This window comes from Oncorhynchus mykiss, chromosome 18, assembly GCF_057628025.1.
Source record: "Oncorhynchus mykiss isolate SJ-2025 chromosome 18, ASM5762802v1, whole genome shotgun sequence".
Lineage (NCBI taxonomy): Eukaryota > Metazoa > Chordata > Actinopteri > Salmoniformes > Salmonidae > Oncorhynchus > Oncorhynchus mykiss.
This window is the reverse complement of record NC_143039.1, coordinates 72,443,669-72,470,573: the sequence shown is the minus strand read 5'-3', so window position 1 is coordinate 72,470,573 and position 26,905 is coordinate 72,443,669. Positions and strand designations below refer to the sequence as shown.

Here is a 26,905-nt window from a genome sequence, read left to right as displayed (position 1 = left end):
GGTCCAAATGCATTATGGGAACAAAACAAATCGGTTTTGAATGAGAGTTGCATGATCTATTACACTGTTATGATCCACTGCTAAGACACCTGCGAATGATGCCATGCGTACGTATGGCTGGGACTATACAACGCGCCTCAGATTGAATCCCCACCTAAATCCCGATTATCCGTCCCCCCCCATTTTTGACCGATGCGTACACACTGCATCAATCTGGGTGCTGATACTGGTCTGCTGGTCCCAGAGGGTGTATCCTCAAGCCCTTGTGACTTCATAGGTTATAGCCCCTCACTTACTGTGAACCATAGTTTAATTTACTACAGACACACAGCTGTCAATCCTGTTATTAATGTGTGAACAGTGTTGTGTTTTGCTATTGACCCCAGTGACCAACAGATCTCTTTTTAAAGAGATTATCCGGTACCTTTGTACTGTGCATTCGGAACGTATTCAGACCCCTTGACTTTTATTTTTTTTTACTCAAATACCACATTTACATACGTTTTCAGACTCTTTACTCAGTACTTTGTTGAAGAACTTTTTGCAGTGATTACAGCCTCGAATCGTCTTCTTGGGTATGACACTACAAGCTTGGCACACCTGTATTTGGGGAGTATCTCCCATTCTTCTCTGCAGATCCTCTGAAGCTCTGTCAGGTTGGATGGTGAGCGTCTCTGGGTTTCTATTTCCAGGTCTCTCCAGAGATGTTCGATTGGGTTCAAGTCCAGGCTCTGGTTGGGCCACTCAAGGACATTCAGAAATGTCCCGAAGCCACTCCTGCGTTGTCTTAGCTGTGTGCTTAGGATCGTTGTCCTGTTGGAAGGTGAACCTTCGCCCCCAGTCTGAGGTCCTGAGCGCTCTGAAGTGTTTTCATCAAGGATCTCTCTGTACTTTGCTCCGTTCATCTTTCCCTCAATCCTGACTAGTCTCCCAGTCCGTACCACTGAAAAACATCCCCACAGCATGATGCTGCCACCACCATGCTTCACCGTAGGGATGGTGCCAGGTTTCCTCCAGACGTGATGTTTGGCATTCAGGCAAAATAATTCAATCTTGGTTTCATCAGACCAGAGAATCTTGTTTCTCATGGTCTGAGAGTCCTTTAGGTGCCTTTTGGCAAACTCCAAGCAGGCTGTCATGTGCCTTTTACTGAAGAGTGGTCTCCGTCTGGCCCCTCTACCATAAAGGCCTGATTGGTGGAGTGCTGCAGAGACGGTTGTCCTTCTGGAAGGACACCTTCCTGACCAAGGCCCTTCTTCCCCAATTGCTCAGTTTGGCTGGGCAGCTAGCTGTAGGAAAAGTATTGGTTGTTCCAAACTTCTTCTATTTAAGAATGATGGAGGCCACTGTGTTCTTGGGTTTTTATGTTTTAATACCCTTCCCTAGATCAATTAATTAATTAATGTGTAGATCACAATCCTGTCTCGGAGCTCTACAGACAATTTCTAGGGATTTAGTGGCTATTATATTTAGTGGCCTAGGGATTTAGTGGCTATTAGAAGTTAGACAGTACTTCTGCATGTATGAACTACACATTGACACATCCAGATCAAAGCAGTAGGTTTAAAAAAATACTTAGTAGTCGCCAAAGTTCCGGAGCATGTCTTTACCTGTTCTCTATGTAGTCTTCTAAGGTACAAATGGAGAGTATGGGCTTTTCCATAGTGCCTTACAGTTTCCATAATGCCAAGGCTTTAGCAAGTAACTTATTTTGTGATAGAAATCCAAAACAATGGGTGCAAATATAGAGCCTGTTATGGAGTTTGAGGAAAATTACATTCCAGACTAAATAAAGATTCAATCAGCCTTCTGGGACAGTTTGCCTTTGTCCTCTGCTACAACGCTTTTGTGTTGGTCTCCCTGAACCTTCACTGGATTCCAGGGAGTGGGCACTGGACACCACCCTGGCCTGGCATCACATGATCAAATCTGTTCACACCGGGGGTTAAGTAAGGAAAGTATTCATGTGTAATGTACGCAGTAGTCCAAAGGCTGTTCTCATTGGAAGACAACACACCTCAAAGAAGCCTTACAAAGTGTTTATTTTGGCCCACCTTTACAAACACAGTATTCTGACCCAATAGGGTTATTATTACAGTACATACTGGATTGGTTTAGAGTTGTAATATTACTGGTTACAATACAGCAAACAGAGGAAAGAAAGTGATCAAATAATACAAAGAAATATAATTGACTGTTTGATATAGCTGCAATAAAATACAGCTGTTAAGACACTATTTAGTTCAGACTGTGTGCGCCTCATTAATGCCATATTTCGGCAGAGCTCAGGTCAGCTGCATTAATATGTAAGCTCCTTTAGGATACGAATAGTTCAGGTATTCTTACAAGTGCTCTAGCGACTCCTGTGGCGGGCCGGGCGCATTGCACGCTGACACAGTCCCCAGGTGTACGGTGTTTCCTCCGACACATTGGTGCGGCTGGCTTCTGGGTTGTGGGCATTGTGTCAAGAAGCAGTGCGGCTTGGTTAGGTTGTGTTTCGGGGGACGCATGGCTCTCGACCTTCGTCTCTCTCAAGTCCGTAAGGGAGTTGCAGCGTTGAGACAAGACTGTAACTACCACTTGGATACCACGAAATTGGGAAGAAAAAGGGGTAAAAAATATTTTGGGTACAAAATAAGTGTTTACATTATAAATATATTTCAATGTGCTTTTTATGTTTGAAAATCAGTTTAACAACATAGACATACATGCAACACTGGAAAAATGTGTATTATATATTTTAAGATATATACAATACAGGTCAAAAGTTTGGACACACCTACTCATTCAAGGGTTTTTCTTTATTTGTACTATTTTCTATATTGTAGAATAATAGTGAAGACATCAAAACTATGAAATAACACACATGGAATCATGTAGTAACCAAAGAAGTGTTCATTTGAGATTCTTCAAAGTAGCCACCCTTTGTCTTGATGACAACTTTACACACTCTTGGCATTCTCTCAACCAGCTTCATGAGGTAGTCACCTAGAATGCATTTCAATTAACATGTGTGCCTTGCTAAAAGTTCATTTGTGGAATTTCTATCCTTCTTAATGCGTTTCAGCCAATCAGTTGTGCTGTGACAAGGTATGGGTGATATACAGAAGATAGCGGTCTCGCCCTGACCTTAGAGATCCTTTTTATTTCTCTATTTTGGTTTGGTCAGGGCGTGAGTTGGGGTGGGCATTCTGTTTTGAGTTCTATGTTTTCTATTTCTGTGTGTTTGGCCGGGTGTCGGTCTCAATCAGAGGCAGCTGTCTATCGTTGTCTCTAATTGAGAACCATACTTAGGTAGCCTTTTCCCACCTGTGTTTTGTGGGTAGTTATTTTCTGTTTTGTGTGTGCCGCTTTTTAATTTTTTGTTTTAGTGTTCAGTTTGATTAAAAATCATGAACGCGTAACACGCTGCACCTTGGTCCTCTCCTTCAAACAGCCGTTACAATAGCCCTACTTGGCAAAAGACCAAGTCCATATTATTGCAAGAACAGCTCAAATAAGCAAAGAGAAACAACAGTCCATCATTACTTTAAGACGTGGACATTCAAACTTGGAAAATGTCAAGATATTTGAAAGTTTCATGTGCAGTCGCAAAAACCATCAAGGGCTATGATGAAACTGGCTCTCATGAGGACCGCCACAGGAAAGGAAGACCCAGAGTTAACTCTGCTCCAGAGGATAAGTTCATTAGAGTTACCTGCCTCATAAATTGTAGCCCAATAAATGCTTCACAGAGTTCAAGTAATAGACACATCTCAAAATCAACTGTTCAGAGGAGACTGCGTGAATCAGGCCTTCATGGTCGAATTGCTGCAAAGAAACCACTACTAAAGGACACCATTAATAAGAAGAGACGTGATTGGGCCAAGATACACGAGCAATGGATATTAGACTGGTGGAAATCTGTCCTTTGGTTCTGATGAGTCCAAATTTGAGATTTTTGTTTCCAACCGCCGTGTCTTTGTGAGACACAGAGTAAGTGACCGGATGATCTCTGCATGTGTGGTTCCCACAGTGAAGCATGTAGGAGGAGGTGTGATGGTGCTTTGCTGGTGACACTGTCATTGATTTATTTAGAATTCAAGGTACACTTAACCAGCATGGTTACCACAGCATTCTGCAGCGATATGCCATCCCATCTGATTTGAGCTTAGTGGAGAATCATTTGTTTTTCAACAGGACAATGACCCAAAACACACCTCCAGGCTGTGTAATGGCTATTTGACCAAGAAGGAGAGTGATGGAGTGCTGCATCAGATGACCTGGCCTCCACAATCACTCGACCTCAACCAATTAAGATGGTTTAGGATGAGTTGGACCGGAGAGTGAAGGAAAAGCAGCCAACAAGTGCTCAGCATATGTGGGAACTCCAAGACTGTTGGAAAAGCATTCTTAATGAAGCTGGTCAATGCTGTCATCAAGGAAAAGGGTGGCTACTTTGAAGAATCTCAAATATAAAATATTTTGATTTGTTTATTCCATGTGTTATTTCATAGTTTGATGTTTCACTATTATTCTACAATGTAGAAAATAGTAAAAATAAAGAAAAACCCTTGAATGAGTAGGTGTGTCCAAACGTTTGACTGGTACTGTATATATTTAGGGTGATGTAGTATTAAATATAGGTTGAGGTTTAGAGGCTCTCTTAAATGTACGATAGGTGGTCATGGTGGTCATGTCACCGCTGTGTGTTACAAACAGGGTTTGGCTATAACTGTACATTTGTGATTGGTCAAGCACAGTTGAAGGACAGAGAAAGTGATTCTCATTGGTCTTCTTGGTCGTTGTTGCAGTCTCCGCAAAGGATCTGGTCCCGGTCAGGGAAGAAGCCGGACCCAACCAGAGAGACAGAGCAGTGGGAGCACTTGAAGCAGGGCTGGTGCCACTGCCGATCCTGGAAAGAAATGTACTTCCCCTCGCCAAACCCTGGAGGGAATAAAACACTTAGCATGTATAGTAGCATACGAGTACGTCCCAAATGCCACCCTATTTCCAATTTAGTGCACTACTTTTGACCAGCGTCCTATGGGCCCTGGTCAAAAGTAGTGCACTACAAAGGGAATAGGATGCCATGTGGGACGTAGCCTATGTCTACATAGAGAACTTTGACTCTCTCCTGGATTGACAGGTGTGCAGTAAGAAATGACATTCTGAACATTAAGGCATGTGGGTAATTCTATGGTTGGCTGTAATATCAGCATTGAACATCTGCCAGTTCTCTGTGTTCAGTTGAAACACTGGCATTTCTAAATAGCCACAGGCTGTACCAGTATATTTCCAGTATGTCTGTGCTCTGGCATGCAGGGCGTCTTTGCCTGGGCTGGTACTTAGTGCCACAGTGTAAGTGCAGTAAGTAGGGAATAGGGTGCCATTTGAGTGTTTCAAATCAACCCATATTATCTAGTGAAATGGAGAAGACATGACCTGTGATGGGCGAGTTACAGGAGGCACACTTCTGTGCGTAGAGGCTGCTGAAGCACTTGACGCAGTAGGGCGTGTCTCCCTGGGAGGTGAAGGGCTGGCCCGCCAGTGGGCTCTTACAGCCGTTGCACACCAAACACTCCTTGTGCCACGTCTCATCTTTGTAGCTGACGCCTCCTGTCGCCAGCGCCTACGCAGGATACATACCCATCAACCTTACTGACTTGATCTGACAAAGTGGTTTCACAAGAAACCGATCTACTACCGTGATAACGTCAATAACAGTGACAGGGAGAAGATAATGTTGATTCGAGGAGACCCTGGTTCACCTTTTTGCAGTGGCTGCATCGCGGGGTGAACCTGCCCTCGTAGCAGGGTACACAGTAGTAGTCGTCTTTGTCGGGGATGAAGGACTGGCCACCGATGGGCTTCTCACAGCCATGGCACACAAAGCAGTCCTCGTGCCACGCAGAGCCCCCATACTCCAACTTCTTTGAGCCTGCCAGAGGGAGAAGGAGAGAGAGAGAGGGGAAGGGAGAGACTGAGACATAGATTGAGACTGAGACAGAGATTGAGACTGCGATTGAGACAGACATAGATTGAGACTGAGACAGAGATTGAGACTGAGACAGAGATTGAGACTGAGACAGAGATTGAGACAGAGATTGAGACAGAGATTGAGACAGAGACAGAGACTGAGACAGAGACAGAGATTGAGACAGAGATTGAGACAGAGATTAAGACAGAGATTAAGACAGAGACAGACTGAGATTGAGACAGACATATATTGAGACTGAGATTGAGACAGACAGAGATTGAGACTGAGATTGAGACTGAGATTGAGGCTGAGATTGAGACTGAGATTGAGACAGAGATTGAGACAGAGATTGAGACAGAGACATAGATTGAGACATAGATTGAGACATAGATTGAGACTGAGACAGAGACAGACTGAGATTGAGACAGAGACTGAGACAGAGACAGACTAAGATTGAGACAGAGATTGAGACAGAGACAGACTGAGATTGAGACAGAGATTGAGACAGACTGAGATTGAGACAGACATAGATTGAGACTGAGACATAGATTGAGACATAGATTGAGACTGAGATTGAGACATAGATTGAGACTGAGATTGAGACATAGATTGAGATTGAGACATAGATTGAGATTGAGACAGAGACAGACTGAGATTGAGACTGAGACAGACAGATTGAGACAGAGATTGAGACAGACGTAGATTGAGACATAGATTGAGACTGAGACAGACAGAGATTGAGACTGAGATTGAGACAGACTGAGATTGAGACATATAGATTGAGACTGAGATTGAGACATAGATTGAGACTGAGACAGAGATTGAGACTGAGACAGAGATTGAGACTGAGACAAAGACTGAGACAGAGATTGAGACTGAGATTGAGACAGATATAGATTGAGACTGAGATTGAGACATAGATTGAGACTGAGACAGAGATTGAGACTGAGATTGAGACATATATTGAGACACAGACAGGTTTGGTATAATTCACTCTGTCTGCAAGAGTCATCACCTGTGTAGTCATCACAACTACCGGTTTGTGTACCTTGTCAGCCACTTGAGTTCTGGGTTAGAATGTCAAACCTCAGTATGCGTAATGTCCTAGTTCTGACACCTACTGCTACAGCTGGTTCTGATTGAGGACCTTACTACTGATAAATGTGTTTGTTTTTTATGACTGTGGTTTTCTTTCTGCTTGCATTTTGCCTTTATATTATGACGTGTATTTTTGGTATTTTGTTGTTGTAATTCAGGGCTCATATACTTTGTTCTAAATATGACTATCTGACAAAATCAAGGTTAAATAAAGGTAATATTTTTTATTTACCAAACCAGATAATTCAGTAAAACCTGAACACCATCCAGTCTGACTTGCTATTAACACCATCCAGTCTGACTTGCTATAACTCCATCCAGTCTGACTTGCTATAACTCCATCCAGTCTGATTTGCTGTAACACCATCCAGTCTGACTTGCTATAACACCATCCCGTCTGACTTGCTATTAACACCATCCAGTCTGACTTGCTATAACACCATCCAGTCTGACTTGCTATAACTCCATCCAGTCTGACTTGCTATAACTCCATCCAGTCTGACTTGCTATAACTCCATCCAGTCTGACCTGCTATAACACCATCCAGTCTGACTTGCTATAACACCATCCAGTCTGACTTGCTATAACACCATCCAGTCTAACTTGCTATAACACCATCCAGTCTGAAATGCCATAACACTATCCAGTCTGACCTGCTATAACACCATCCAGTCTGACTTGCTATAACACCATCCAGTCTGACTTGCTATAACACCATCCTGTCTGACTTGCTATAACACCATCCAGTCTGACTTGCTAAAACACCATCCAGTCTGACCTGCTATAACACCATCCAGTCTGACTTGCTATAACACCATCCAGTCTGACTTGTTATAACACCATCCCGTCTGACTTGCTATAACACCATCCAGTCTGACCTGCTATAACTCCATCCAGTCTGACTTGCTATAACACCATCCAGTCTGACCTGCTATAACACCATCCAGTCTGACTTGCTATAACACCATCCAGTCTGACCTGCTATAACTCCATCCAGTCTGACTTGCTATAACTCCATCCAGTCTGACTTGCTATAACACCATCCAGTCTGACTTGCTAAAACACCATCCAGTCTGACCTGCTATAACACCATCCAGTCTGACTTGCTATGACACCATCCAGTCTGACTTGCTATAACACCATCCAGTCTGACTTGCTGTAACACCATCCAGTCTGACTTGCTGTAACACCATCCAGTCTGACTTGCTGTAACACCATCCAGTCTGACTTGCTGTAACACCATCCAGTCTGACTTGCTATAACACCATCCAGTCTGACTTGCTGTAACACCATCCAGTCTGACTTGCTATAACACCATCCAGTCTGACCTGCTATAACACCATCCAGTCTGACTTGCTATAACACCATCCAGTCTGACCTGCTATAACACCATCCAGTCTGACTTGCTATAACACCATCCAGTCTGACCTGCTGTAACGCCATCCAGTCTGACTTGCTATAACACCATCCAGTCTGACCTGCTATAACACCATCCAGTCTGACTTGCTATAACACCATCCAGTCTGACTTGCTATAACACCATCCAGTCTGACCTGCTGTAACGCCATCCAAACATCCAGTAATATTATTCGTACTTTATTTAAACTTCTGACTTTAAGCGTCCCCCACAAATAAACACTTCCTCCAAGTAGGTCATAAAAGTAGCCAAAATAAACAGCAAGACATGCCTATGAAAATGAACATCAGATCTCTTAATCATTGCCTTTGTTTTACGAGCTTTGGGAACTGAAATGCGCACGTGGGGAGGTCGGCCAGTGCAATCGCAATTGGCTGCATTTTTAAGAGGGGCGAGGAGGCAGTTTAGTGTTCAACTGCGGTAGACCATAGAAACGAGCCAAAACGACTACTCAGTGCTCAGTTGTACAGAAACTGTGGAGAAATAACCCCCAACCTGCCCTGTCCAGATTGAATCCTGTGTCCTGTCCAGCCCTGTCCTGTCCAGCCCTGTCCTGTCCAGCCCCTGCTGGTGGTGTAACACTGCCATGCCGTCACAAAGACCGTTGGGCCAGAAGTCAACTGAGAGGTACTTTCGGTCAAATGAGCAGACAATCACAATCACATCTAAGCTGTGTCACACCCAGCTCAACCACAAAAATACATTAGATTGCGTCCCAAATGACACCCTATTCCCTATGTAGGGCACCACTTCTGACCAGGCCCATACGGCTATGCCTTCCGCGACTGCTTGTGAAAACTCCTATGTCTATACTTGCGTGACGTTGACTGAGAGAGAGAGCTGCTTAGTCAAAAGTCATGACAGTGGTTAAATGCATGTCAGTGATAGGTGTGAGAACAGCAGTTGAGTAACTGAGGCCAAAGCAGGCCATTTTTTTATGTCATGGCAACTATGATGGATAGGTAACCAGGTCAGCGCAGTACAGCTCGGCTCAGCTCAGTAGGACGAAAGGGTGTTGTCATGTATCCGTTTTTGGGAGTTTCGATGTTTCTGCTACTCAAGGGAAGCAGTAGCAGGTGTGGGTACCTGGCATGACGGTCTTGTCGCAGGCCACACACTTGGACGAGAACTCATTGTGGTAGCAGTCGTTGCACAGCAGCGCCTCCTCCTGGCTGGTGAAGGGCTCGTCCGCCAGCGAGCGGTCACAGCGCAAACAACGGAAACAGTGTTCGTGGTAGTGCCTGTCCTCGTAGAACAGCTCCTGGAGAGGGAAAGGTCATTACTGGTAATTACTGACGGGAAACTCAGCAGTTAAATGCAACAACAAAACACTTTATTTATAGAAAGCAAACTATTCCTACGTTTTTTTTTAAAAACACTGTAAACAAATACTATAATTTGTTTACAAGATTGATAGCTGTACTTTTAGTTTATGGTTGCTGCAGCTTGTTGGCCATTAGCCAATAAGCATTTCTCAATGAGTTCAAAGCATGTGAATGCATCCAACTGGTTTTACAACTGACTTTACGACTGGTAATTAACACCTTCCTACTTGATCATGAACACAGCATTATAGTCCGTAAAATTGGGATTGAAAGATCATTCACAATCATTGTGGCTGGTGGGCAGAGATATCGGAGGTCGGGCTCATTCTAATAGTTGGAATGGAATGATTTGAAAGGTATCAAACACATGGTAACCATTTGATGTGGTCCATACCTTTCCATTCCTCCCATTCCATTAAAATGAGCCCATCCTTCTATATATCTGCACACCAGCCTCCTCTGATTCACATTCAAAATGTATGTTAATCTGACAAGAAGCTAGATTAGATCTGTTAACAAGGAGCTAGATTAACAAAGAGCTAGATTAGATCTGCTAACAAAGAGCTAGATTAGATCAATTAACAAGGAGCTAGATTAGATCTGTTAACAAGGAGCTAGATTAGATCTGTTAACAGGGAGCTAGATTAGATCTGTTAACAAGGAGCTAGATCAGATCTGTTAACCAGGAGCTAGATTAGATCTGTTAACCAGGAGCTAGATTAGATCTGTTAACAAGGAGCTAGATTAGATCTGTTAACAAGGAGCTAGATTAGATCTGTTAACAAGGAGCTAGATTAGATCTGTTAACAAGGAGCTAGATTAGATCTGTTAACAAGGAGCTAGATTAACAAGAAACGAGATTATATCTGTTAACAAGGAGCTAGATTAACAAGAAACTAGATCAGATCTGTTAACAAGGAGCTAGATTAACAAGAAACGAGATTATATCTGTTAACAAGGAGCTAGATTAACAAGAAACGAGATTATATCTGTTAACAAGGAGCTAGATTAACAAGAAACGAGATTATATCTGTTAACAAGGAGCTAGATTAACAAGAAACTAGATCAGATCTGTTAACAAGGAGCTAGATTAACAAGAAACGAGATTATATCTGTTAACAAGGAGCTAGATTAACAAGAAACTAGATCAGATCTGTTAACAAGGAGGTTTTAAGTAAATATTGAAACACCACCACTTTTGTTCCAGGTCAACCGTAGTGCAAGCGAACACTGTTAACACACATTGCATGATTAATGTCTCACATTATGTTCTGGGTGAAGACTATATATATAATCTATTAGATCTGACACACGCGTAGGTTTTTACAGAACCACTACAGGGAATGGGACTGAGAAGGATGAGTGCTGTGAGTTGTGTGTGGAGGAGGATGAGGGCCAAAGCTAACAGAACCTTGATTTACTGCGAGCCCCTCCAAAGGGAGTCTATAACTCAGGGGTTACCCGCGCCCCGTGGCGCCTAAGGGTGTTCCCTCCAGCCATTTGACTCTAACTAAAAGGCCTTAATGTCTGGCTGGAGGAACTCAAAGGGGATTTTCAGACGTCTGGGTACTCAACAGAGAGCAGGAAAGTTATGTTTTCCAAAAACTCCACCTGCTCTTTAGAATCCACAAAAGATAACCACGAGGACAAGGACAAACACACACACAAGCGAAAACCTCAGAAGAGACCGCACATACAGAAATGTAGACAGACAACAGAAAACACCCACTAACCACAAGTAAACACACACACACACACACACACACACACACACACACACACACACACACACACACACACACCCCCTTGTATATGCTTACCCGTGCGTTGTGTGCGATGAGCTCCTTGCACTCCTGACATGTGTTGGCATACAGGCGGTCATAGCAGGGGATGCAGTGGGAAACGTCCTCCACCTGAATGTATTTGCGTCCGTACAGGGACTCCTTGCACTCACCACAGTCAAAACGGTCACTCATGTTGTCTTATTTCTGATTCACCTCCTGAAGTCAAACATCACAACCACAGTGAAGGGGTGTTAGCTGAGAGAAGGAGGAGAGGAATCAGGACAGCGCTGTGAGCATGTGAGGGCGGAGGGAGTAAAGGAGAGGGGGGCGATAGAGAGAGCAAGGGAGAGAGAGAGAGAGAGTGAGAGAGAGAGAGAGACAGAGTGGAAAGAGAGAGGGACGGGGGAGTGACATGTTGACCAGACCGAACACGCATGTTAATTTTGTCCCCCCACACCAGACGCGATCAGAACAAGTAGGTTGAAATATCAAAACGAACTCTGAACCAATTATATTAATTTGAGGACAGGTCGATAAGCAAACATTTATGGCAATTTAGCTAGCTAGCTTGCTTGCTGAAATGCACAATATCCTCTACTCCGAAAATTAATCCACAGGTAAACGGTAAACTGAGTTTTAGGAGATGGGAGTTAGAGAGAGAAAGAGGTAGGGAGAGAGAGAAAGAGGGCAAAAGAGAGAGAGAGAAAGAGGGAGAAAGAGAAAGAGAGATAAGGAAGAAGAGAGAAAGAGAGAGAGACAGCGAGAGAGAAAGAAGGAGAGAGGGGCAAGGAGAGAAAGAGAGAGAGAGAAAGAGGGAGAAAGAGAGAGAAGGGAGGAGAGAGACAAGGAGAGAAAGAGAGAGAGAGAGAGAGACAGAAAGAGAAAGAGAGAGAGAGAAAGAGAGAGAAAGAAAGAGAGAGAGAGAGAGAGAGAGAGAGAGAGAGAGAGAGAGAGAGGGAAGGAAGGAAGGAAGGAAGGAAGGAAGGAAGGAAGGAAGGAAGGAAGGAAGGAAGGAAGGAAGGAAGGAAGGAAGGAAGGAAGGAAGGAAGGAAGGAAGGAAGGAAGGAAGGAAGGAGAGAGAGAGAGACAGCGAGAGAGAAAGAGAGAGAAAGAGGGCAAAAGAGCGAGAGAAAGAGGGTGAAAGAGAGAGAGAAAGAGGGAAGGAAGGAGAGAGAGGCAAGGAGAGAAAGAGAGAAAGAGGGAGAAATAGAGAAAGATGGAAGGAGAGAGAGAAGGAAGGAGAGAGAGGCAAGGAGAGAAAGAGAAAGAGAGAGAGAGAGGGAAGGAGAGAGAGAAGGAAGGAGCGAGAGGCAAGGAGAGAAAGAGAGAGAGAGAGAGAAAGAGGGAGAAAGAGAGAGAGAGAGAGAAGGAAGAAGAGAGAAAGAGAGAGAGACAGCGAGAGAGAAAGAAGGAGAGAGGGGCAAGGAGAGAAAGAGAGAGAGAGAAAGAGGGAGAAAGAGAGAGAAGGGAGGAGAGAGGCAAGGAGAGAAAGAGAGAGAGAGAGAGAGAGAGAGAAAGAGACAGAAAGAGAAAGAGAGAGAGAGAAAGAAAGAGAGAGAGAGAGAGAGAAGGAAGGAGAGAGAGGGAAGGAAGGAGAGAGAGAAAGAGACAGCGAGAGAGAAAGAGAGAGAGAAGGAGAGAGCCAGCAGATACAGGGGAAATTAGTTAGAGGGGGAGAGAGAGGGATGGAGAGAGAGAGAGAGGGAGAAAGAGAGAGAGAGAGAAAGGGAGAGCGAGAGAGGGAAGGAAGGAGAGAGGGAAGGAGAGAGAGAGGGAGAGCCAGCCGATACAGGGGAAATGAGAAAGAGTTAGAGAGGGGGAGAGAGAGAGAGAGAGAGAGAGAGAGAGAGAGAGAGAGAGAGAGAGAGAGAGAGAGAGAGAGAGAGAGAGGAGAGAGAGAGAAATAGAGAGAGACAGCAGATACAGGGGAAATGAAGGCCTATTAACTTTTATTGCTCTCTGATTAGAGATGAAGATAGAGAATAGAGGTTTTAATGGGATTGAACTCTCACACACAGTCTAGTAATGTTTGTTTTGTTATCAATAAGAAACCCATTTGGATCTGTGATTAACAGGAACCCTGAGAACATGAAAACAAATGATGCAGAGAGAGAGAGAGAGAGAGAGAGAGAGAGGGAGGGATATGCGTCAACAGCAACCTTGGGAAAATCCTCTGCATTTTCATTAACAGCAGACACGCACATTTCCTCAGTGAAAACAATGTACTGAGCAAATGTCAAATTGGCTTTTTGCCAAATGACCGTACGACAGACCACGTATTCACCCTGCCACTCTAATTGACAAACATACAAACCAAAACAAAGGCAAATTGGCACGAGGGCCTGCTATACAAATTGACAGAAAGTGGTGTTGGGGGAATAACACCACATTATAAAATCCAAACAACAAGTGTGCGGTTAAAATTGGCAAAAAACACACACATTTCTTTCCACAGGACCATGGGATGAGACAGGGAAGCAGCTTAAGCCCCACGCTCTTCAACATATATATAAACGAATTGGCGCGGGCACCAGAACAGTCTGCAGTATCCGGCCTCACCCTACTAGAATCTGATGTCAAATGTCTGCTGTTTGCTGATGAACTGGTGCTTCTGTCACCAACCAAGGAGAGAATAGAGCAGCACCTAGATATTCTGCATAGATTCTGTCAGACCTGGTCCCTGACAGACCTGGGCCCTGACAGACCTGGGCCCTGACAGACCTGAGCCCTGACAGACCTGGGCCCTGACAGACCTGGGCCCTGACAGACCTGGGCCCTGACAGACCTGGGCCCTGACAGACCTGGACCCTGACAGACCTGGGCCCTGACAGACCTGGGCCCTGACAGACCTGGGCCCTGACAGACCTGGGCCCTGACAGACCTGGGCCCTGACAGACCTGGGCCCTGACAATCCTGGGCCCTGACAGACCTGGGCCCTGACAGACCTGGACCCTGACAGACCTGGACCCTGACAGACCTGGGCCCTGACAGACCTGGGCCCTGACAGACCTGGGCCCTGACAGACCTGGTCCCTGTCAGACCTGGGCCCTGACAGACCTGGGCCCTGACAGACCTGGGCCCTGACAGTAAGTCTCAGTCAGACAAAAACAATTGTGTTCCAAAAAAGGTCCAGTCGCCAGGACCACAAATACAAATTCCATCTAGACACCATTGTCCTAGAGCACACAAAAAACTATACACACCTCGGCCTAAACATCAGCACCACAGGTAACTTCCACTAAGCTTTGAACGATCTGAGAGACAAGGCAAGAAGGGCATTCTATGCCATCAAAAGAAACATCAAATTTGACACACCAACGAGGATCTGGCTAAATGGAATTATTTCACTACGGCCTATTTATTGCCCACCTCCCCACTCTTCTACATTTCACTGTACACAGATTTCTTTATTGTGTTATTTGACTGTATGTTTGTTTATGTGTAATTCTGTTGTTGTTTTTGTCGCTTTATCTTGGCCAAGTCGCAGTTGTAAATGAGAACTTGTTCTCAACTGGCCTACCTGGTTAAATAAAGGTGAAATACATATACAGTGCCTTGCGAAAGTATTCGGCCCCCTTGAACTTTGCGACCTTTTGCCACATTTCAGGCTTCAAACATAAAGATATAAAACTGTATTTTTTTGTGAAGAATCAACAACAAGTGGGACACAATCATGAAGTGGAACGACTGTATATATAGATATATTTTTTAAATACTTGAATCAGTTATAGAACCCATTGCCCTTTATGGTTGTGAGGTCTGGGGTCCGCTCACCATCCAAGTTTTTTTTTTAAAAATGGGACAAACACCAAATTAAGACTCTGCATGCAGAAGTTTGCTAAAATATCCTCTGTGTACAACGTAAAACACCAAAATAATGCATGCAGAGCATAATTAGGCCGGTACCCGCTAATGATCAAAATCCAGAAAAGAGCCGTTAAATTCTATAACCACCTAAAAGAAAGTAAGTTCCGTACCTTCCATAACAAAGCCATCAGCTACAGAGAAATAAACCTGGAAAGATCCCCGAAAGCAAGCAGGTCCAGGGGCTCTGTTCACAAACACAAACAGACCCCACAGAGCCCCAGGACAGCAACACAATTAGACACAATTAGACCCAACCAAACAAAAAGATAATTACTTGACACATTGGAAAGAATTAACAAAAAATTGAGAAAACTAGAATGCTATTTGGTCACCGGCCTTCTAGCCACCGCTGATCGACTTTTAATTTTCCATTTGTTTTGTCTTTGTCTTACACACCTGGTTTCACTCACCCAATTACCTGTTTAGTATTTAACCCTCTGTACCCCATGTTTGTTTGTGAGTGATTGTTTGTTGTATTTGTGGTCCGTAAAGTGTGCTTGGATTTATCTTGTATTTTGATGACTTTGAGGAAAGTTACCTTTATTTACTCATCTCTGCTGTCCTGCGCCTGACTCCTCTGCACCAGCTACACATAGACCCTTACACAGAATACCTGACCACTGTGACTGACCCAAACTTAAGGAAAGCTTTGACTATGTACAGACTCAGTGAGCATAGCCTTGCTATTGAGAAAGGCCGCCGAAGGCAGACATGGCTCTCAAGAGAAACAGACTATGTGCACACTGCCCACAAAATGAGGTGGAAACTGAAACGGAGAAGGGGTTGGATCTGCAGCTTTTCCTATGGAACAGGAAGGGCAGATAGGGTCCATTAGGATCCATATTGGCAACGTTACAAATGGCACCATATTCCCTTTATAGTAGTTCAAAGTAGTTCACCGCAGGAATTACACGACTGCCAGAAGGTCTCAAGAGTTTAGGCATCACCGGCTCAAGGAAACAATGTCAGGAACATGGCATTGACAGAGACTAAAGGCAGACACAAATGTTTCTCTTGGAAGCCGTTTCGTTTATTATATTTTCCCTCTTTTCGGGGCAAAGAATACCCTTGAACTGCTTTCAGAATGTCAAAAAGTGTGGAGCGAGCAGGAGGAGGAGGAGGGTTGTGGGTTAAGCGATGTGCAGCTGAGAAACAGACGGTGGGTTTTTTTTAAAAGTGGGAGTGAAGTGACGGCCCTGGGGGTGAAGGGTTCAGCAGCCCCCGCCGATCAGACAGAACTGACGTCACAGCCTCACAGGCTCCATGTCAAAGTGGCGACTGAACCCAGGAACAGGCTGCGTTCCAAATGGAAACCCTATTTCCTATATAGTGCCACCCATTTTGAACCAGGGCCCATAGGACTGCGGTCTAAAAGTAGTGCCCTATGTAGGGAATAGGGTGTAATTTGAGATGCAGAACCTGGTGCTCCTAATGAAGCCGACTTCATTTCTCGGAAATGCATTTGCACACAGGGGGGGGGGGGGGTGTCTTGATATGGAACGGAGTGTGTGTGTGTGGGGTGGGGGTGTCAACCATAGCCCATGAAAGGAATCCCATCCAACAGTTGATGTTCTGTTTTCCAGGTACTGAGGTAAATGCACTGGAAGCCACAAGCTATTTGCATCTGGTCCATTAAGTAGTCATCTCAGCAGTGAGTGGGATGTTACGTGCCATTAAAATGAAGAGCCTCAGACTTTATTTAACATTCCGAGTCCCTGTTAAAACACCATGACAAGCAAACAAGAAAGAAGAGCTGGTGAAAGAACAACTCTTGTTTTATCCACCTTATTTGTCTATTTTATTTATTATCAAGCAACTGAAACTTGGTTGAGTAGCCCCTTTACAAAAATGTCATAGCAGCAGAGGAAAATTCAGTCATATAATTTCCCATGAACAAGACCGCATCAGCCTGAAGAGGGTTGAGGCTTTGCAAGTTCAAAGACAAAATGGACGGAACACGAAACAGGCACAACTCCATCACACTTCATGTCTGTTTATTGTCAGAGCAGTGGAAATCAGCTTGACTTCCCCAGCTAATGTCTCTCAGGTTTATATTCTGGTCCATACGTCCCTAGGATCACCACTACACTGATACAATGGCCGTTCTTCCGGACATAGTTCCTCCTTCTACAGCTCTCTGAGGGCCACGGCATGACATCTGCAAATACATTCTTTGTACTCCAGCTGTTGTGTCACCGAGCACAGACATTATGACATTCCTTTCTACGAAAGTCATACCAAAAAAAACAGAAAAGAAAAGAGAAAATGTCCGAAATACAAAACCACGGCCTTTCTGTTGTATGATCTAACTCTATTGAGTCTACCCTCCCACAGACAACAGCTTTGTTAAATTCAGTTTCAGATCATTTATACAATGTCCAGACTCTTCTGTTATAGCAATAACTACTGTACTACAAAGAGTCTCCTGTGGGGGAGATGACTGACCCTGAATGAGCCACGTCAGTGGTTCATCATCATTATGACTGGGGGTTGAAATACACATGGACGTGACCTGGGTATAGAAACAGTTTAGAGGGAACGCCTCAAAGATATACAGTGCCTTGCGAAAGTATTCGGCCCCCTTGAACTTTGCGACCTTTTGCCACATTTCAGGCTTCAAACATAAAGATATAAAACTGTATTTTTTTGTGAAGAATCAACAACAATTATTATTACACAATCATGAAGTGGAACGACATTTATTGGATATTTCAAACTTTTTTAACAAATCAAAAACTGAAAAATATGGCGTGCAAAATTATTCAGCCCCCTTAAGTTAATACTTTGTAGCGCCACCTTTTGCTGCGATTACAGCTGTAAGTCGCTTGGGGTATGTCTCTATCAGTTTTGCACATCGAGAGACTGACATTTTTTCCCATTCCTCCTTGCAAAACAGCTCGAGCTCAGTGAGGTTGGATGGAGAGCAATTGTGAACAGCAGTTTTCAGTTCTTTCAACAGATTCTCGATTGGATTCAGGTCTGGACTTTTACTTGGCCATTCTAACACCTGGATATGTTTATTTTTGAACCATTCCATTGTAGATTTTGCTTTATGTTTTGGATCATTGTCTTGTTGGAAGACAAATCTCCGTCCCAGTCTCAGGTCTTTTGCAGACTCCATCAGGTTTTCTTCCAGAATGGTCCTGTATTTGGCTCCATCCATCTTCCCATCAATTTTAACCATCTTCCATGTCCCTGCTGAAGAAAAGCAGGCCCAAACCATGATGCTGCCACCACCATGTTTGACAGTGGGGATGGTGTGTTCAGGGTGATGAGCTGTGTTGCTTTTACGCCAAACATAACGTTTTGCATTGTTGCCAATTTTGGTTTCATCTGACCAGAGCACCTTCTTCCACATGTTTGGTGTGTCTCCCAGGTGGCTTGTGGCAAACTTTAAACGACACTTTTTATGGATATCTTTAAGAAATGGCTTTCTTCTTGCCACTCTTCCATAAAAGGCCAGATTTGTGCAATATACGACTGATTGTTGTCCTATGGACAGAGTCTCCCACCTCAGCTGTAGATCTCTGCAGTTCATCCAGAGTGATCATGGGCCTCTTGGCAGCATCTCTGATCAGTCTTCTCCTTGTATGAGCTGAAAGTTTAGAGGGACGGCCAGGTCTTGGTAGATTTGCAGTGGTCTGATACTCCTTCCATTTCAATATTATTGCTTGCACAGTGCTCCTTGGGATGTTTAAAGCTTGGGAAATCTTTTTGTATCCAAATCCGGCTTTAAACTTCTTCACAACAGTATCTCGGACCTGCCTGGTGTGTTCCTTGTTCTTAATGATGCTCTCTGCGCTTTTGACGGACCTCTGAGACTATCACAGTGCAGGTGCATTTATACGGAGACTTGATTACACACAGGTGGATTGTATTTATCATCATTAGTAATTTAGGTCAACATTGGATCATTCAGAGATCCTCACTGAACTTCTGGAGAGAGTTTGCTGCACTGAAAGTAAAGGGGCTGAATAATTTTGCACGCCCAATTTTTCAGTTTTTGAGTTGTTAAAAAAGTTTGAAATATCCAATAAATGTCATTCCACTTCATGATTGTGTCCCACTTGTTGTTGATTCTTCACAAAAAAATACAGTTTTATATCTTTATGTTTGAAGCCTGAAATGTGGCAAAAGGTCGCAAAGTTCAAGGGGGCCGAATACTTTCGCAAGGCACTGTATGAAGAATAATAAAGATAATTGACTGAACAACACACACACACACACACACACACACACACACTAAATATGTTGGCTGGCATCATTGTTTTCAGCCACAGATGGGTTGAACACATCCTTCTACACGTGTCTTTCTTCCAACCAACTGTGTCTTTCTTCCAACCACATAAAATGTATCCGTGTCTCCGCGTTGCGCTCCCAGTGAGACGTTAAGTCAAACAAAAAGCCATCAGTGGGAGATGTTTTTCTCTCCTAGCACACTGCTGTTATAACTCTGCATTTCACACTGGCCAGGAGGACACATGGGTATTCTTCAGTGATATATTGGTTGCGCTGGCTGGTAAAAGATTAATCGGAGTCATTGACTCTGAAGGCTTTGTACTGTGAGCCAGACAGCAAAACTCTCTCTCTCTTCGTCTTCCACATAGTCCAACGACAGACCAGGCCGCCTCTCCATGTCTCACACATGGCCCAGCGACAGACCAGGCCGCCTCTCCCTGTCTCACACATGGCCCAGCGAGAGACCAGGCCTATCTGAACTTGTTTTCTTTCTAATCTGACATTTTATTCAGAGTGCAGAGCCAGTTGGAAGTGTGTGAGCCTTGAGTTAGTTCGGCAGGTTCTCTCTCTGCCATGAGTTAGTTCTGCGGGGGGCTCTCTCTGCCATGAGTTAGTTCTGCAGGGGGCTCTCTCTGCCATGAGTTAGTTCTGCAGGGGGGTCTCTCTGCCATGAGTTAGTTCTGCAGGGGGCTCTCTCTGCCATGAGTTAGTTCTGCGGGGGGCTCTCTCTGCCATGAGTTAGTTCTGCAGGGTTCTCTCTCTGCCATGAGTTAGTTCTGCGGGGGGCTCTCTCTGCCATGAGTTAGTTCTGCAGGGGGCTCTCTCTGCCATGAGTTAGTTCTGCAGGGGGCTCTCTCTGCCATGAGTTAGTTCTGCAGGGGGCTCTCTCTGCCATGAGTTAGTTCTGCAGGGGGCTCTCTCTGCCATGAGTTAGTTCTGCAGGGGGCTCTCTCTGCCATGAGTTAGTTCTGCAGGGGGCTCTCTCTGCCTTGAGTTAGTTCAGCAGGTTCTCTCTCTGCCATGAGTTAGTTCTGCAGGGGGCTCTCTCTGCCATGAGTTAGTTCTGCAGGGTTCTCTCTCTGCCATGAGTTAGTTCTGCAGGGTTATCTCTCTGCCATGAGTTAGTACTGCAGGGGGCTCTCTCTGCCATGAGTTAGTTCTGCAGGGTTCTCTCTCTGCCATGAGTTAGTTCTGCAGGGTTCTCTCTCTGCCATGAGTTAGTTCTGCAGGGTTCTCTCTCTGCCAGGAGTTAGTTCTGCGGGGGGTTCTCTCTGCCAGGAGTTAGTTCTGCAGGGGGCTCTATCTGGTACAGTAACACCCTAAAACTGCAGTGGTCCTAGACCAAATGAAAACAGTAAGAAACAGTAGTAACAGGACAAGGGGTCAACTGTAATTTAATAGTTACCCTACTTCACTTTAATATTTATTAATGGATTAGGCTATCGGTGGGACGACTGCTCCCCTCTCCTTTATCCCAGAACAAAGAGATGACTGCTCCCCTCTCTCCTTTATCCCAGTATAAAGAGATGACTGCTCCCCTCTCCTTTATCCCAGAACAAAGAAATGACTGCTCCCCTCTCCTTTATCCCAGAACAAAGAGATGACTGCTCCCCTCTCCTTTATCCTAGAACAAAGAGATGACTGCTCCCCTCTCGTTTTTTTCCCAGTATAAAGAGATGACTGCTCCCCTCTCCTTTATCCCATAACAAAGAGATGACTGCTCCCCTCTCTCCTTTATCCCAGTATAAAGAGGTGACTGCTCCTCTCTCCTTTATCCCAGTATAAAGAGATGACTGCTCCTCTCTCTCCTTTATCCCAGAACAACGAGATGACTGCTCCCCTCTCTCCTTTATCCCAGTATAAAGAGATGACTGCTCCCCGCTCCTTTATCCCAGAATAAAGAGATCGCTCTCCTTTATCCCAGTATAAAGAGATGACTGCTCCTCTATCTCCTTTATCCCAGTACAAAGAGATGACTGCTCCTCTCTCCTTTATCCCAGTATAAAGAGATGACTGCTCCCCTCTCTCCTTTATCCCAGTATAAAGAGGTGACTGCTCCTCTCTCCTTTATCCCAGTATAAAGAGATGACTGCTCCCCTCTCTCCTTTATCCCAGTATAAAGATATGACTGCTCCCCTTTCTCCTTTATCCCAGTATAAAGAGATGACTGCTCCTCTCTCTCCTTTATCCCAGTATAAAGAGATGACTGCTCCCCTCTCCTTTATCCCAGAACAAAGAGATGACTGCTCCCCTCTCCTTTATCCCAGAACAAAGAGATGACTGCTCCCATCTCCTTTATCCTAGAACAAAGAGATGACTGCTCCCCTCTCCTTTATCCCAGTATAAAGAGATGACTGCTCCCCTCTCCTTTATCCCATAACAAAGAGATGACTGCTCCCCTCTCTCCTTTATCCCAGTATAAAGAGGTGACTGCTCCTCTCTCCTTTATCCCAGTATAAAGAGATGACTGCTCCTCTCTCTCCTTTATCCCAGAACAACGAGATGACTGCTCCCCTCTCTCCTTTATCCCAGTATAAAGAGATGACTGCTCCCCGCTCCTTTATCCCAGTATAAAGAGATCGCTCTCCTTTATCCCAGTATAAAGAGATGACTGCTCCTCTCTCCTTTATCCCAGTATAAAGAGATGACTGCTCCCCTCTCTCCTTTATCCCAGTATAAAGAGGTGACTGCTCCTCTCTCCTTTATCCCAGTATAAAGAGATGACTGCTCCCCTCTCTCCTTTATCCCAGTATAAAGATATGACTGCTCCCCTTTCTCCTTTATCCCAGTATAAAGAGATGACTGCTCCTCTCTCTCCTTTATCCCAGTATAAAGAGGTGACTGCTCCTCTCTCCTTTATCCCAGTATAAAGAGATGACTGCTCCCCTCTCTCATTTATCCCAGTATAAAGAGATGACTGCTCCTCTCTCATTTATCCCAGTATAAAGAGATGACTGCTCCTCTCTCATTTATCCCAGTATAAAGGGATGACTGCTCCTCTCTCTCCTTTATCCCAGTATATAGAGATGACTGCTCCTCTCTCTCCTTTATCCCAGTACAAAGAGATGACTGCTCCTCTCTCTCCTTTATCCCAGTACAAAGAGATGACTGCTCCTCTCTCTCCTTTATCCCAGTATAAAGAGATGACTGCTCCTCTCTCTCCTTTATCCCAGTACAAAGAGATGACTGCTCCTCTCTCTCATTTATCCCAGTATAAAGAGATGACTGCTCCCCTCTCTCATTTATCCCAGTATAAAGAGATGACTGCTCCTCTCTCTCATTTATCCCAGTATAAAGAGATGACTGCTCCTCTCTCTCCTTTATCCCAGTATAAAGAGATGACTGCTCCCCGCTCCTTTATCCCAGTATAAAGAGATCGCTCTCCTTTATCCTAGTATAAAGATATGACTGCTCCCCTCTCCTTTATCCCAGTATAAAGAGATGACTGCTCCCCTCTCCTTTATCCCAGTATAAAGAGATGACTGCTCCTCTCTCCTTTATCCCAGTATAAAGAGATGACTGCTCCCCTCTCCTTTATCCCAGTATAAAGAGATGACTGCTCCCCACTCCTTTATACCAGTATATAGAGATGACTGCTCCTCTCTCATTTATCCCAGTACAAAGATATGACTGCTCCTCTCTCTCCGTTATCCCAGTATAAAGAGATGACTGCTCCTCTCTCTCCTTTATCCCAGTACAAAGAGATGACTGCTCCTCTCTCTCCTTTATCCCAGTATAAAGAGATGACTGCTCCTCTCTCTCCTTTATCCCAGTATAAAGAGATGACTGCTCCTCTCTCTCCGTTATCCCAGTATAAAGAGATGACTGCTCCTCTCTCTCCTTTATCCCAGTACAAAGAGATGACTGCTCCTCTCTCTCCTTTATCCCAGTACAAAGAGATGACTGCTCCTCTCTCTCCTTTATCCCAGTATAAAGAGATGACTGCTCCTCTCTCTTCTTTATCCCAGTACAAAGAGATGACTGCTCCTCTCTCTCATTTATCCCAGTATAAAGAGATGACTGCTCCTCTCTCTCATTTATCCCAGTATAAAGAGATGACTGCTCCTCTCTCCTTTATCCCAGTATAAAGAGATGACTGCTCCTCTCTCTCCTTTATCCCAGTATAAAGAGATGACTGCTCCTCTCTCTCCTTTATCCCAGTATAAAGAGATGACTGCTCCCCGCTCCTTTATCCCAGTATAAAGAGATCGCTCTCCTTTATCCCAGTATAAAGAGATGACTGCTCCTCTATCTCCTTTATCCCAGTATAAAGAGATGACTGCTCCTCTATCTCCTTTATCCCAGTATAAAGAGATGACTGCTCCTCTCTCCTTTATCCCAGTATAAAGATATGACTGCTCCCCTCTCCTTTATCCCAGTATAAAGAGATGACTGCTCCCCTCTCTCCTTTATCCCAGTATAAAGAGGTGACTGCTCCTCTCTCTCCTTTATCCCAGTATAAAGAGATGACTGCTCCTCTCTCCTTTATCCCAGTATAAAGAGATGACTGCTCCTCTCTCTCCTTTATCCCAGTACAAAGAGATGACTGCTCCCCTCTCTCCTTTATCCCAGTATAAAGAGATGACTGCTCCTCTCTCTCCTTTATCCCAGTATAAAGAGATGACTGCTCCCCTCGCTCCTTTATCCCAGTATAAAGAGATGACTGCTCCCCTCTCCTTTATCCCAGTATAAAGAGATGACTGCTCCTCTCTCTCCTTTATCCCAGTATAAAGAGATGACTGCTCCTCTCTCTCCTTTATCCCAGTATAAAGAGATGACTGCTCCTCTCTCTCCTTTATCCCAGTATAAAGAGATCGCTCTCCTTTATCCCAGTATAAAGAGATGACTGCTCCCCTCTCCTTTATCCCAGTATAAAGAGATGACTGCTTCTCTCTCTCCTTTATCCCAGTATAAAGAGATGAATGCTCCTCTCTCTCCTTTATCCCAGTATAAAAAGATGACTGCTCCCCGCTCCTTTATCCCAGTATAAAGAGATCGCTCTCCTTTATCCCAGTATAAAGAGATGACTGCTCCCCTCTCCTTTATCCCAGTATAAAGAGATGACTGCTCCCCCCTCCTTTATACCAGTATAAAGAGATGACTGCTCCTCTCTCATTTATCCCAGTATAAAGGGATGACTGCTCCTCTCTCCTTTATCCCAGTATATAGAGATGACTGCTCCTCTCTCCTTTATCCCAGTACAAAGATATGACTGCTCCTCTCTCTCCTTTATCCCAGGACAAAGAGATGACTGCTCCTCTCTCTCATTTATCCCAGTATAAAGAGATGACTGCTCCCCTCTCTCATTTATCCCAGTATAAAGAGATGACTGCTCCTCTCTCTCATTTATCCCAGTATAAAGAGATGACTGCTCCCCTCTCCTTTATCCCAGAACAAAGAGATGACTGCTCCCCTCTCTCCTTTATCCCAGTATAAAGAGGTGACTGCTCCTCTCTCTCCTTTATCCCAGTATAAAGAGACGACTGCTCCCCTCTCTCCTTTATCCCAGTATAAAGAGATGACTGCTCCTCTCTCCTTTATCCCAGTATAAAGAGATGACTGCTCCTCTCTCTCCTTTATCCCAGTATAAAGAGATGACTGCTCCCCGCTCCTTTATCCTAGTATAAAGAGATCGCTCTCCTTTATCCCAGTATAAAGAGATGACTGCTCCTCTATCTCCTTTATCCCAGTATAAAGAGATGACTGCTCCTCTCTCCTTTATCCCAGTATAAAGATATGACTGCTCCCCTCTCCTTTATCCCAGTATAAAGAGATGACTGCTCCCCTCTCCTTTATCCCAGTATAATGATGACTGCTCTTCTCTCTCCTTTATCCCAGTATAAAGAGATGACTGCTCCTCTCTCCTTTATCCCAGTATGAAGAGATGACTGCTCCTCTCTCTCCTTTATCCCAGTACAAAGAGATGACTGCTCCCCTCTCTCCTTTATCCCAGTATAAAGAGATGACTGCTCCTCTCTCTCCTTTATCCCAGTATAAAGAGATGACTGCTCCTCTCTCTCCTTTATCCCAGTATAAAGAGATGACTGCTCCCCTCTCCTTTATCCCAGTATAAAGAGATGACTGCTCCTCTCTCTCCTTTATCCCAGTATAAAGAGATGACTGCTCCTCTCTCTCCTTTATCCCAGTATAAAGAGATGACTGCTCCTCTCTCTCCTTTATCCCAGTATAAAGAGATCGCTCTCCTTTATCCCAGTATAAAGAGATGACTGCTTCTCTCTCTCCTTTATCCCAGTATAAAGAGATGAATGCTCCTCTCTCTCCTTTATCCCAGTATAAAGAGATGACTGCTCCCCGCTCCTTTATCCCAGTATAAAGAGATCGCTCTCCTTTATCCCAGTATAAAGAGATGACTGCTCCCCTCTCCTTTATCCCAGTATAAAGAGATGACTGCTCCCCCCTCCTTTATACCAGTATAAAGAGATGACTGCTCCTCTCTCATTTATCCCAGTATAAAGGGATGACTGCTCCTCTCTCCTTTATCCCAGTATATAGAGATGACTGCTCCTCTCTCCTTTATCCCAGTACAAAGATATGACTGCTCCTCTCTCTCCTTTATCCCAGGACAAAGATATGACTGCTCCTCACTCTCCTTTATCCCAGTACAAAGAGATGACTGCTCCTCTCTCTCATTTATCCCAGTATAAAGAGATGACTGCTCCCCTCTCTCATTTATCCCAGTATAAAGAGATGACTGCTCCTCTCTCTCATTTATCCCAGTATAAAGAGATGACTGCTCCCCTCTCCTTTATCCCAGAACAAAGAGATGACTGCTCCCCTCTCTCCTTTATCCCAGTATAAAGAGGTGACTGCTCCTCTCTCTCCTTTATCCCAGTATAAAGAGACGACTGCTCCCCTCTCTCCTTTATCCCAGTATAATGAGATGACTGCTCCTCTCTCCTTTATCCCAGTATAAAGAGATGACTGCTCCTCTCTCTCCTTTATCCCAGTATAAAGAGATGACTGCTCCCCGCTCCTTTATCCTAGTATAAAGAGATCGCTCTCCTTTATCCCAGTATAAAGAGATGACTGCTCCTCTATCTCCTTTATCCCAGTATAAAGAGATGACTGCTCCTCTCTCCTTTATCCCAGTATAAAGATATGACTGCTCCCCTCTCCTTTATCCCAGTATAAAGAGATGACTGCTCCCCTCTCCTTTATCCCAGTATAATGATGACTGCTCTTCTCTCTCCTTTAT

At 44.4% G+C, this 26,905-nt stretch overlaps 1 protein-coding gene across 2 annotated transcripts in view; it reads right to left on the bottom strand.

Moving 5' to 3' along the window:
• Window positions 1–2,023: 2,023 nt before the first annotated feature.
• Window positions 2,024–26,905, bottom strand: part of LOC110496690 (four and a half LIM domains protein 3) — a 45,239-nt gene continuing 20,357 nt past the window's right edge. Inside the window, exons 2-6 of one of the 2 annotated variants that reach the window (XM_021572718.3) lie at window positions 11,620–11,799; window positions 9,561–9,735; window positions 5,751–5,920; window positions 5,425–5,611; window positions 2,024–4,926 (exon numbers count right to left, since the gene is read on the bottom strand). In XM_021572718.3, the coding sequence (XP_021428393.3) occupies window positions 4,766–4,926; window positions 5,425–5,611; window positions 5,751–5,920; window positions 9,561–9,735; window positions 11,620–11,775 (849 nt within the window). In that variant the 5' untranslated portion in view covers window positions 11,776–11,799 and the 3' untranslated portion in view covers window positions 2,024–4,765. Of the gene's footprint in view, window positions 4,927–5,424; window positions 5,612–5,750; window positions 5,921–9,560; window positions 9,736–11,619; window positions 12,037–26,905 lie in introns of those variants that run through there. The other variant, XM_021572719.3, reaches the window with a different exon arrangement.